The 13,725-nt window shown below is 38.6% G+C and overlaps 1 protein-coding gene across 1 annotated transcript in view; it reads left to right on the top strand.

Annotated features, from left to right (window-relative positions):
- The window catches only part of LOC118743471 (fatty acyl-CoA reductase 1), a 78,198-nt gene extending 65,169 nt beyond the window's left edge, over positions 1 to 13,029 (top strand). Inside the window, exons 2-7 of the mRNA XM_036476174.1 lie at positions 8,932 to 9,117; positions 9,317 to 9,410; positions 9,540 to 9,703; positions 11,457 to 12,245; positions 12,331 to 12,588; positions 12,656 to 13,029. Coding sequence (XP_036332067.1) covers positions 8,951 to 9,117; positions 9,317 to 9,410; positions 9,540 to 9,703; positions 11,457 to 12,245; positions 12,331 to 12,588; positions 12,656 to 12,785 — 1,602 coding nt within the window. The 5' untranslated portion in view covers positions 8,932 to 8,950 and the 3' untranslated portion in view covers positions 12,786 to 13,029. The remainder of the gene's footprint in view (positions 1 to 8,931; positions 9,118 to 9,316; positions 9,411 to 9,539; positions 9,704 to 11,456; positions 12,246 to 12,330; positions 12,589 to 12,655) is intronic.
- The last annotated feature ends 696 nt before the right edge of the window (positions 13,030 to 13,725 follow it).

Genomic DNA, 13,725 nt, shown 5'->3' with positions numbered 1-13,725 from the left:
AAAAAAAAGATATTTTCGCAAACAGCACAACCTATGTAAGTCCAGCCGCAGGACAGTCCAGCTTCGAATTTGAGCAATCGATTTTCCAATCGACTGATCACCAATCGACACTGACGATTATCAAGCTGCTTTGCTACAATTCATAATTACTACTTATGTAGTTTCCCTTAAATCGTCAATTTGGCGGAAAATTTCCTGATGAAAGTTTGCAGCAACAACGCCTGTAGGGACCACATCATTGCGTCATTTTAAATTTTTTTTGTTTAAATTTGGGTGGATTTTTTTGTAGAAAATTTAACGATTTTTCATCAAAATTTTCGACCTGTTAACCAGATTAAAAAAAATAAATAAATAAACAAAAGTGACAAACAATCTCGTTTTGAAATGGGGGTGCTATTGCTATGACCGATACTGTACATACACACGCAAATACAGTATATTTTGCTTTGCTGCCTTTATGCTTAAGTGCACATTTGAGATACCTGCCCCAAAATGCGTATCAGCGGTATTATTTCATTTATTTACATACATATATGGAAACTGCTTCGATAGATGCATTCAACATAAATAGTACCTGCACATCAGCGATATCTGCCTTAAAAATTGTGCAACTCTTATCAATTGTCAAACAAAGTATTACGTTTACCTGCACTGGCTCTATACTTATCCTAATTTTACAAGCTTTTATTTATTTTGCTCATCTCGCAGAACAACGAAAACGGCCATCAAATTATGTACACTGAGAAAAAAAACGCATTGTAAGAATAAACATTTTTTATTTGATTACCGTTTAAAAATGTTCGTATCTAATATAAGTGAAAAGTCTTAACAAAATGGATTTTTCCATTATACATACACTACGTATAATGGAAATATTCAATTCAAATACGCCCGTATTAAAATGAAACATTTTTCACTAAACGGATGGCGTTTTGCACGTCTCGGATGCAATGTATTTAAGAAAGTGATGTTGATTCAAACTCAACATTTGAAAACACATTTACATATATAGCTGTAGCTGACTGAGCAAAGACGCTTAATACAATTGGTTGCGGCCAAGAGGGTCCGGGTTCTCAATTACCATCAGGCGGATTGAATCCTCTTTTTCCTTCTTAGTTACGAAAAAGCATCTGTGCACTTCACAACCACATATTTTTTAACGTATATACTCAAATTTAAAACGAGTTGGTTAGGTGCTCTTTCATATGCGTATTATTTTATATTTAGCACTTTTTTATACCCGAGCGCACTTGTGCACAAGGCTATATTTACTTTGTTCACATAACGGTTGTTTGTAACAGCCAAAACGAATCGAGATAGATATAGAAAAATGTATACATAAATGCTCAGAATGAATAGCGAAGTCGATTAAGCCATGTCTGTCTGTCCGTCCGTCCGTGTACACGATAACTCGGGGAAAAAATTGAGATATCTCAACGAAAATTGGTACGTAGGTTTCCATTTATCCAAGGTAGGTTGGTATTGAAAATGGGCGAAATCGGACTGTAACCACGCCCACTTCCCATATAACGGTAAATTTCAGAAATGCGAAAACTGCGATATTTTAGTAACTACTGAAGATTATTCACTCAAAATTGACATTTACAATAAGTTTTAGACGAAAAATAAGAATATTATAAATTTTTGGAAAATGGGCGTAGTCACGCCCACTTATGGTTACAGGTGTATATCTTTCTTCCAAACTTGGCACAGTTGTTGGCCTTGGCACAGCATACCAAAGGGCCGAAAAGTTTTAAAATCGGACAATAACCACGCCCACATCCCATATAACGGTAATTTAGAGAAATACGAAATCTTCGACAAAGCAGCTAAGCTAATTTATTCAAAATTAATGCTTGCAACAATTCTTTACCAAGAAATACGTTTATGATAAAATTTTGGAAAATGGGCGTGGCACCGCCCACTTATGATCACATATATGTATGGTTATTATGCTTGCCACATAAAACCAAAACGTTGAAAATTATTGAAATCGGACTAAAGTTGAGGCCGCTTTTCATAAAACGGTAAATTTCAAAACTGCTTGAAACTTCAATTTAAGGACGCTAATTTACTCAAAATTGATACATCTTGGCTAACCAAGTAGCGGTACCTTTCGGCAAGGTGAAAGTCATATATTTAATACTTCGGCTCCGCTCGAACTTAGGCTTTCTTGCTTGTTTAATTCTTAAATTCTTTTTGCCTCAGTGTAGATTTAACCTTGTTTAACTACTTTGGTTACACGTGAATGTACCGTTGCTAGTCAAATAATTTGCCATATAAACAATTTTCATGTGCCTATCATTTTTGAAACAATTATATATTGCTAATAATATGCACAACAAGACAGACAAAAATTCTAAAAATTGTTGATTTGGCTTCTGTAGCTCTAATAAAGACCCCCCATATTAATTTTTCTTTAATATCTACATATAATGTACAGATATCAGCTGTTACACTTTTAAAATAAGTACACATATCGATTTCATTTATTTTATCAATTTAATTAAATATAATTTTTAAAACAGGTGGCAACCCTCTCCAAAAATATTTTCGGCAGGAAAATTTTCTAAACCGCTTTGGTTTGATACCCATATTGCAATATTCAATTTATCTTATAAAATAAATTAATTTCAAAATTTCAAACAGGTGGCAACCCTCAAAAAATATTTTCGGCTGTAAACCCTTTTAAACCTCTTTTTTTACGCCCATATTGAAATATTACCTTTTCTTATTAATTTACCGCAACCCGAAATTTTCAAACAGGTGGCAACTCTCTAATTTGTTTCCTTCTATATCTTCAGTTAGACCGCTAGAAATAAATCGGTGAAAACTTCATTCAATTCCATGCAAAATGTTGGAATTTTTTCGTTGAAAAATTTTAAATAGTGATCGGGCTGCTGTACAACAATATACATACATACATATGTATTTATGTCTACAGTGAAACTTTTTTGATTGCTAGTCACTTTACATTCTGCTTTGTACTGTTGTTGTAATTTAGCATTCATTATTACACGTACTATTACAATCAAGTGCAAAATAATTGGATTGATCTTGGCCACTGGGTTTATTACAAAACAAATCACAACATTGTTCGGCGAAGCGAAGAAACTGGTTAAACAGCAACTCCAACAATAACAACAATATAAAATAAAGTGCAACAATAAAAGTTACAAAACTTCAAATGCAAACATTCATACATACATATGTATGTACTCAATGTACACAATGTAGAGCTGAACATACATATTTATATATGTAGGCATGTAATTATTTACAGTATGCAAAACACAAAAAAAAAAATTAAAAATTAAAACAAAAATTTAATGCCGCGTCCCAGTTCGAATATGGTCTCTTGAGTTCCGGTGCTCTCTGAAAACGGCAATGTTCGCTACCATCTATCCGCTTTTTTGACAATTCCAGTACGTTAGGCAAAAATAATGCCTCTCGACCGACCTACGACTTCGTGTAAGTTTCCACGTTGGGAGAGCCATTTACCTGCATTTACTCTATGACACATGTGTTCTCTTAGGCCCTGAAATATGTAAAAAGCTATATGCCTTTTTCACCCAAAATTTTTAATTTATGGCCAGTGGACGGACTTCGAGAAAATTAATATTGGTAGATTTTACATTCAAAAATCGGTAGAAGTGGGTTGGTTTTTTTTTTTTTTTTTAAGAAACAATATCAGATAGTTTTTACTCAAATAGGATAAAACATGGCGAATTCATAAAAGATGGTGTTACCAGAGCAGCTGGATTTCCGCCTTCGTGGTTGCTAATGTGGAAACTATGATTTTTTTATAATTCTTACTGGCATTGTGCGTACAATTTTTTAGTGTATTTTTTGTTTTTTTACTCCTGCTATAACCTAATATGAATTCGCCTTGTGATAAACAGTATTTTTATGTAAAACAACAAAAATGTATTTCACGTGAATAAAATATTCAACAAAACACATATACCTACATAAAATTGGGCCCGAATCACAACATACGTTGTCGAATGGAACACGATTCGAATCGAATGAAATAAAATTACAGCTGTTTTTTCTCCTATTAAATTTGAATTAAAAAAGCGAACTCACTACAAAATGCTCAAGAAGAAATTTCGTATAAAATTTGATTCCATCACGGATTTGCTTTTACGGTCCCTGTATTAATTTAATAGGATGAAGACTTATGGCGTTTTCTTTTCTCGAAAACAATGTCACCTTGCTATATGGCTAAAGAGTTGGTAGATCTAACAACAAAGTGGTAAAGTCCGTCCACTGTTTATGGCCCTGTTTTGCTTTAGATCCCATTTTTTTCCGCCTGTCCAATAATATGACAACTTTAGTCATAACACGTTCGGGACTAAATTCACTTTGTAGCAAAAGCAGATCATTTCGCACCAATCAGCTTTATTGTGATATAGTTCACGACAGCGGCTTTCCGCCAAACATACGGAACTGGGCAATCACTAGACGGCCTACCGCTTATTTATTATGTCCAGGAGTTCCGAACAGAATTTCTTGTGTCACACAACTTTAACAATTACACCAAAAAATTTTAAACTTTTTATTCAGAAGTTTAAGAAATTTTAGGTATTCTGGTAAGATATAGCAAATTAAATTTTTGTAGGTTAAAGTGCAAATTTCAAGACGCTAGGAAATCGCGTTGGTTTTTATTATTTTTTTTTTTTGACTGACGGTGTTGTGAATTTTCTCCATATAAAGTGTGCTCGACAATTACTTTTAGATGGAGGAAAATGTCTAGCACCATAAACCCCGAAGCTCCTGCCTGTGTCTGTAGACTTCGAATTGGCTTAATCAAATTTTGGCCGCTCAAAATGCGTAACCATCACACTGTGCGTCTTCATATGTGAGATCGTTGTATTAAAATCAGTAATACTGCTTCCTTCATTACCTGTGCACACACATTGTTGGTTGTTTGCGCATTTTTGGATAATTATTTTTTATGGTCATTATATTTGCGCTTTTCAAGTGTGTCTTTGCGCCATTCCATCCAAGTAAACATGACTAGTTTGACGGCTAAAGATCAATTGTGATTCGGCATCGGGCATAACCAGAAGCGCATACAGGCTGCCAATCGGCTGTGTCTAGGCCATCTGGCTAACCAACCATGGAGCTGAGTGGCCGACCAACTGACCGACTAGGTAAAAGCTAAGCGTCTGAAAACACACATATACACCAGTGTTGCCACAGACAAATTTTATTTCCTACCAAAATTTCCTACCATAACCGACCAAAACCTACCAAGATTTTTTTTTTTTTGTTGTTTTTAATATATGTTTCTTCTATGTCAAATTTATTAAAAACATAGATAACACAACATTTAGTAAAACTAAAACACAGCTAGTACAATAAAAACAAATTAACTGCGTATAACAATTCATTTCACAGTACAGACTTATCCAAATGCATGTCTCTTTAAACACAGCGAAAAAGAGAAAAGAAAGAAATGTCGGCGATGAAAAGACTCTCAACATAGGTGACGGCGAGGAAAGAAAGACGCGTTAACCTCTTTGACGGCGAAGTAAATACGCATAAACTTATTTTCGCGGTCAACTGTATTTGCGAGTGTAACAGTATACGAATTCCCCACGCGTCCTCTTTCGTCGTCAAAACACCCGAGCGTCTTCATTTGTATCTAACGACAATAGGTTTGTATAGTAACTTCTCCAGTAAAGATTACAGCGAGAGTGTAAAAGCAAAATAGAGCGTAAAATTAAGAAGAGGATAAAACTAGCAAAACTAGTAAAAACTTGCAAGTGAACAGTTGTTGCACTGTTTGATATGTAATTCAAATGGTGCGTTAACTTGCAGTGTGCTGTCAGGTAGCTCTTAAGAATTCTAAGTTCGAGTTGTCTTACGGAGTTCCTCCTGGAAGGAGCTATGAATCTCTTTGATTGCCTTATTCCCCGTTGATTTCCGCCAGTTGGCAGCAATCTGAGATTATTCCCAGCTAGCTCCTAAGTAGGTCTGTAGTGTATGCCTTAGATGTACAATAAAATAGCTCGGGACCCTACAAGCGCATTTGGTGTCCACGCTTTGCGAGACAGTCATTTCTTTCGTTGCCTTCAAAACCCTTCATATGCCGAAACCCACCACAGCGCTACCCTATTGTGGGCTCCCACGTGGTTTAAGAGTTCACAAGCCTTGATGATTAAAAGAGTCTAAGGCCCTTAACGCTGCCTGAATATCCGACATAATATTTGTTCTGGCCTCATTTGCTGCCTTCTACGATGACATTCGCGAACACAGACTTCGACTGCGAAGACCTCTGCCTGGAATATGGTTGGGTACGAGCCCATTGGCAGACTTTTCTGGAATCTTGGCCCAAGTACGCCATAAATTATATATGGATGTTCATATTGTATATTGGCAATAATAATGGTTTACGTTGGCACTTAGGAATCAGGTATATTTACATGTTCGCGGCCGCCGTTATACGAACGCACCGCTGAAAAATTCGCGTAAAAAAGGTTGCTAAAATGTTTGGAGATACATATTTTTCTATTTTTCGCAAATAACTGTTACTCTTTGTCACGGAACCTACCAAAATCCAATCAAGCCAACCAACCTACCAGTTGCGAAAAAAAACCTACCAGTTTTTGTAGGAAAAACCGATGTGTGGCAACACTGATATACACGCGAAAAACAAGCAGCGATTTATTTAAAATAATAAAAGTAATTGCAGCAGCAACACTTTTAAAGTGATGTGAAGTCAAGTGAAGTGGGCAGTCTTGTGCATACGGGAGTGTGTTTGTATGTATGTATGTATGTATGTGTGCGTTAGTTAAATCGAATTGTTGCTAACGTCATCGCCTCGACGCTGTCGCTGTTGCAATCGGCAGTGACAAGAAGTCCGAATAAATGGCCATGTAAGCCAAAGCCCAAGCGTCGCACCAACACAACTAACCCAAAATCAACATGGCCAGCAGCACACACAGACAGGCTTGCAACACGTGTGGCGGGCCGACCGGCATTGAGAATGAAGCTGGCGATCATTTGGGCCCATGCGGCTGCAGCTGCCTCCGCGTCTGCGTATGTGTTTGTGGCTGTGAATGGAACAACTCCTCCAGAAGTGACTGTTGCTGTGTGTTGTGTTTAACGGCTTATTAGTTGTTACTGTTGTATTTTTTTTGCGGTTTTGCGCTTTTCATTTTATTTTCGTCAAGTATCACAACATAGACTTGCACTTTTGACGGCTACGTATTGCATAACAGTTTAATGGCAACTTGTTATTTATATTTTTATTTGTATGTTTTCTGTTAGAGTTTTCTTTTTTGCGGTAAATGCTTATTATTTTAAATACTAACCTAGTTCCATGATAGTGAGCTTGTATGTGAAGTCAAGTGGAAATACCGTTATTCACTTTTAATCAGTTCAGCAAATATATATATAACCCAAACTTGTTATTTCCCTGCCGCTTAACAAGTTACCGTTTTTTGTTTTTTTTGTTAGTTCATTTCGATTGCGTTTCGCTTGGCAATGCGTGTAATTGGAAGTTGTCGGTGAGTGACTGTGGCTTTGAAATTCGATGGTGCCTCGATCCGCGGCCACGATTTTCAAATAAAATATTACAGAATTATGGCAAGCAACAATACAATTGAAAATTAATGCGAGTTTGCCAATCTTTTGAAATTCTAGAATAATTGTTCTTTTTGCATAAAACTATGTATGTACATACATATGTATGTATGTAAGTAGGTGCATATTTTTACAGTTGATTAATTGGATTGAGACTTTCAACTTTGGTGATGCTTGCAGCGCATTCTTTCTGTGGCCTTTGTATTACATATTCGATAGAAAGGTACGGCACTACTAAAGGTGCTCTCGAAAAGCTCAGTCAACCAATGTAAAACCAAATGGTCACGCTGGCAAACACTTGTAGAATGCGAAATCAAGCCCTGCAAACCTTATAAATCCGTAGGTTTAGATAGCATTTCTTCCGACGCGCTTCAGGCAGAATCTTGCTTGATTGTAAGAAAGGACGCCTGCTCTAAAGGAAGGTCGTAGGACTGCACTTCACCAAAGTGTAACTTCTATATCTAGAAAAGTTCAAGCAGCTGGTCTAGTTAGTTTTCTGGATGTAGAAACGGACGTAATCTCTACTCCAAGCTGGACTTTCAGTACCTTTGGTCGAATTTTTCCGAATCCTACTCAGTAAATGTCGATTAGGGATAAACTAAAAAAAAGAACGAAGGGACACCCTCATCTCAGTATGGTTGTTGTAAACATCACTAGTATCTGCCTAATGTGAAAAAGCAAGAAGAAAGGGCTTTAAAACAGAGTACTGCTGTCGAAGCTGTGCATACAAAGAGAAAATCGAAACCATGGTGCCACTGGCCGTATGGAAACACATCATAATATTTTGGAAACAAACTCTAAATCCAACACCCTTCTTCTTCTTTATTGGCGCTGTAACCGCCTAAACGATTTTGGCCGAGTCCCAAACAGCACGCCAGTCGTTTCTCCTCTATGCCAACTGCCGTCAATTGGAAACGCCAAGTGAAGCCAAGTCCTTGTCCACCTGGTCTTTCCAACGCAGAGGGGGCCTTCCTCTTCCTACCTCTTCTACCAGCATCGCGACCTTTGTTAAATATTTTTATTCTAGCTGGAGCGTTTCTGTCCATTTGTATGACTTCACCAAGGCAGCGTAACCGCTGTATTTTAATTCACTATTCAACACTCATTAAGCTTAAAATAAATTCGCATCGCGATACCCTGATTTATTAAGACCCTTGGCTCATATCACAACACTTGGCAATCAATGATGAATAATTATGCCTCATCAATGTCGGGGGTAACTGCCGTAAAGAAAAATTCAGGGATTTCTTAAAACTAAGAATTGAAGAAAAGTGTTGACTTGAAACCACATTAACCCCGAAATGATTTAATCATTTTACTTCCATTATTTTCCAGCTTCAACTCTACATTCGAAATGGCATCTAAGCCGAAATTTTGCTTTGAAAGTGAGCCGCAGGTTACCATCGATGATGTGGATTGCAATGAGGAAGATCGCATTGCCGCTAGCTTTGCCGGACGTACGCTCTTCATTACCGGCGGCACTGGCTTCCTTGGCAAAGTGGTGGTGGAAAAATTGCTCAGGTAATGCGGCAAAAAAAAAATTTACCTACCTCACGATTGTGTCTAATTAAGCACGAGCGAATTTCGGCGACCACAAAGCAAGCGATTAAACGGTTTGTGGCGTGGCAGCGATTAATTTTGTGCCAGCCTGACACATAATACATACAAGCACACTTCAATATATCCAAATGTATATATATACACATGTATAATCTTACAGATCCTGTGGCCAGCTGAAGAAAATCTACTTATTAATAAGACCAAAGAAGGGCAAAAATCCCCAGGAACGTATTAAGGACATGTTCAGCAATGTGGTGAGTAATGGATTCCGCTTTTGTTTTGTAGCGCCTAACAAAATGCCTGTACCTAATTAGTTAGTTAACTGTACTAAATGAAAGCATTTATTTTTCTCCTCATATTCTCCTGGCACCCTGCTTGCTCAGCTATTCGATATGGTTAAACAACAACGCGGCGAGGCACAGATACTAAGTCAAGTGGAGGCGATTGAAGGCGATGTGCTGCTGCCAGGTCTGGGCATTTCAGCAGAGGATTTAAAAAAATTGCGCGAAGAAGTATCCATCGTTTACCATTGCGCAGCGACCATACGGTGAGCTGCAAAACTTTTTATTTGGGAACCTTTGTTATGAATTTTGCGCTCGCTGTGGTATAGTGGTAATCAGTGCGCGCTTTCGCTCCGCAGGGCCTGGGTTTAAGCGCTGGCCAAAGCAACATCGCAAAAAAATATAGAAAAAAAGGTTTTTTCTTAACAGCGGTCGCCCCTAAGGCAGGCAATGGCAAACCTCCGACTGTATTTCTGCCATGAAAAACAGCTTCTTATAAAAATACAATCGCCGTTCGCAGTCGGCGTAAAACTGTAGGTCCCTCCGCTTTGTGTGACAACATCAAGGCGCACGCCACAAATCGGAGGAGAAGCTCGGCCAAACACTAACATATGTGTAAGCGCCAGTCTATCTATTATTATTATAATTACCCTAATTGAATGAAATAGATTTTTGAAACAGTTGGCAAGCCTCGTTCTTGTAGTTTAGAAATAAAGACTTTTCAGAATCCTTTCGATTGATACCCATATTTTAATAAATCATTTACACGGAGTATCTGAATTTATGCGGGTTTTGAAAATGCTGGAACGCATTCCCTGTTTTTGTATGAAAGTAAAGAACTTTTTTGTGAGTTTTTTTTATGCGGCTTCCTGACGAACGCATGACCTAAGTGTACTCTGAAATCATGCTTTGCAGGGGTGGGGGACAGGGCGCGGCGCGGTGCGGGGAGCCAGCAAATGTGCACCCGCCAGGTTATGCACTCGCAAAATTAAAATTTACCTAAGTAAATATATTTATTTTCCAATATCCGATAAATCCAGAAATATTAAATAATTATTTATTTCATTTTATTAGTAATAATTTGTATCAATTTAAATAATTCATTGCATTTGGACGTAATGTTCTCTAGGGCGAAAATTTACGGTTCGCCGGTAACACCGCCTTATTAATTCGCCTTGAGAGTTTCATTTCAGAATATTGCTTTATTACTCATTTGCGCAAATTTGAATTTGACTTTATTTCACTTCTTGATTTGGAAATAACGCCTTATGGTTTTATTTCCAAAACAAAATGGAAATAAGACCATATGGCGTTATTGCGTATGGTGTTATTGCACCCCACCCTTTGCAGGGTATACATATCCATACGAATATGAATACATAAAGAAGCTGTTTTTGACACAACGAGTTCATACACACCCATAAATTATTTAATCATGGTACATATTTGGTTCTTTAAATCGGAAAATGTCAAAAGCAAAGAAAGAAACTCGAAATGACTTGACAGTACAGGCGCATGTGTACTATTCCCTCCTCTTTTCACCCGGTAGCCGGTTCGAAAGCTCTTTCTCAGAAAACTTTTCAAGAACACCCTATATCAGAATTTGGTTCAAAAATGCCCTATCTCAACTGAAAATATCTGTGGTCATAACCGCAATAACCGCCTAAGTCGACTTAAGAAAGTATTTAGTTATATATGCTATCGTTTCTGCAACTACTAGTCCATGTGTATGTGAAACTCCCATCCCAAAAGTTATAGATGAAAATATTTTAGTTTCCCCATAAGGTTAACATTATAATCCAAATCTTCAAAGGGTTTTTCTCGAACTCAGGTTTTTCGAATTTTGAAATAGGGCGTTCTTCAACCAAATTCTGAAGCAGGGTGTTCTTAAAAAACTTTCTGAAATAAGTAAGGCGTTTTCGAACTGCCTGCCGAGATAGGTCGATCATCAACTCAGCTGTCGATGTATTTCTTCCTATTTTCATTTCCATTTCTGCTCACTCTATCTTCCATACACAGTTTCGACGAACCCTTGCGCAAGGCTGTCTTCATGAATACGCGCGGAACACTCTACATGCTGGAACTGGCTGCTACACTTAAACACTTGGACCTATTCGCTTATATTTCCACCGCGTATTGCCATCTACACATCAAGACACTCTACGAAAAGCCCTACGATCCACCTGCAGATCCACACAAGGTCATACAGGCGTGCGAGTGGCTCAACGATGACGAGGTCTCCACCATAGAGAAGAAAATTCTTGGCGATATACCCAACACTTATGCCTATACCAAATCGCTCGCCGAGGCGTTGGTAGTTGAGAAATTCAATGAGCTACCTGCGGTCATACTGCGGCCCTCCATTGTCATCCCGATCTGGAAGGAACCCCTGCCAGGCTGGACTGATAACATAAATGGGCCAACTGGTTTGCTGATCGGCGCCGGCAAGGGCGTAATTCGTACGATGTACTGCAACTCATCTGGGTATGGCGACTTCTTGCCTGTGGATATTGCCGTGAATGGCATGCTGGTGGCCAGTTGGCGATACTTGACGGCAAGCGACCGCAGTCAAGTTAACCCCGTGGCGCATATGACGAGTTCAAATGACATAAAGGTGTCGTGGAATGAAATCATCGAATGTGGCCGATGGGTCATCGAGAACAAATTGCCCTTGAATGGTGTGGCCTGGTACCCGGGTGGATCGATGAAATCGAACTATTACGTTCACGTGGTGTGTATGGTGCTCTTCCATTGGATACCGGCGCTGTTTGTGGATGCGCTGTTGATACTATTGCGATATCCGCCAGTGTAAGTCTGAATTTTAACTGTACATTTTTTAATTATTCTATTTCAAGATATTATTTATAATACTGTTGACACTATTCACTTGCAGTCTATGCCGCGTGCAGAAGCGCATTAATAACGGTTTTCAGGTTTTCGAGTATTATGCGAATAATGTTTGGAATTTCGATAACACGGAGGCGGTGAAGATGCGCGGGATGATGAATAAAAAGGAGCGCCTCACCTACATTATTGAGAAGATCGACGTGGACCTGATTGACTACTTTACTCAGTGCGTGCTCTGTGCGCGTCGGTTGATACTGAAGGAGAGCGACGAGACCATACCAGCCGCCAGAAGACACATGAAAATGTTAGTCTGTGATAAATATTATCGGCGACAATTATTGCTGATAAATACTTATTAATTTTCATTTCAGCATGTGGTGCGTGGATAAGGTGGTCAAAGGGCTGTGGATCACATTGATCGGCTATCTTTTTTACAGATATACTTTCTCCAGCTACTTCAGCAGATCAACGACATTGGCTCAACCGCTGGAATCATTTTAGTGGACATTTATTTTTTTCTAAAAATATTTGTCTTTGTTTTAAGTAAAATATAGTAGTTAATTTTTAACCAAATAAATCCACAATTTTTTGAGTATTTGTATGGGCAAGTGTTTTCATGCATATGGGCAAATCTCCGGAACCGTGTGCTTTTGTGGCACTCACCTTCAAAATAATTCTATTAATGTAATCATGATAAAAACATAAGAAGGTAAAACCACAATGTAATAAACAAAGTGAAAAAATATTTGACGTGCGCTTATTTGAAAATTTAAATGTAAACAATTCGTATATTTGTTTACATTGTTCACGTTCAGAAGGCGCAACAGCTCAGTAACTGTTGCGATTGCACCTTCTGAACGCGTTGTTTTGCACTTCTGATCAACTGAACAGTTGCGTGTTAGATGATAGCAATATTTTTGTGATCATTTGAGACAACATGTTGTGTGTTTTGAATTTGATAGCTAATGTATCAAGCCGTTCAGAAGGCGCATTATGATCACTGATTTTTTTAGCAACGGTTACGCTCAACTTCTGCGCCTTCTGAACCTACCCATTAACCCTCTTTCGGCTTTGGTTTGGCATTAATACTTGCATAAATGATATCATTCGATTTGAACTACTAACCGCCACCTAGTTCGCCGCTCCCCTGCTATGCCGCCTCGGAGGCCGGCGCCTTGTCGTCGTCGTTGTTCCGGTCCTCGTCCGCCTGCATCACAGCTCTTACGCGCGGCTCTTAGGCGCTCAGCTTTCCGGTCCGTGGGGTGCACTACCACTCCCAGGCGTTGAATTAGATTGAGGACTGCTACTGCGATAGGGCTCTGAGTCATCGGTTGTCACATTTCCCTAGGGGACTCTTGCGAGCAACTCACTCTCCCTGTCATCTTTCTCTTCTTCTCCTCCTTATTGTTTTTATTTCTGTGCAGTTTTTTTCATTTGGGCG

This window comes from Rhagoletis pomonella, unplaced genomic scaffold, assembly GCF_013731165.1.
Source record: "Rhagoletis pomonella isolate Grant_MI unplaced genomic scaffold, Rhpom_1.0 Rhpom_scaffold_00007, whole genome shotgun sequence".
Classification (NCBI taxonomy): Eukaryota; Metazoa; Arthropoda; class Insecta; order Diptera; family Tephritidae; genus Rhagoletis; species Rhagoletis pomonella.
This window is presented reverse-complemented; position numbering and strand designations above follow the sequence as displayed.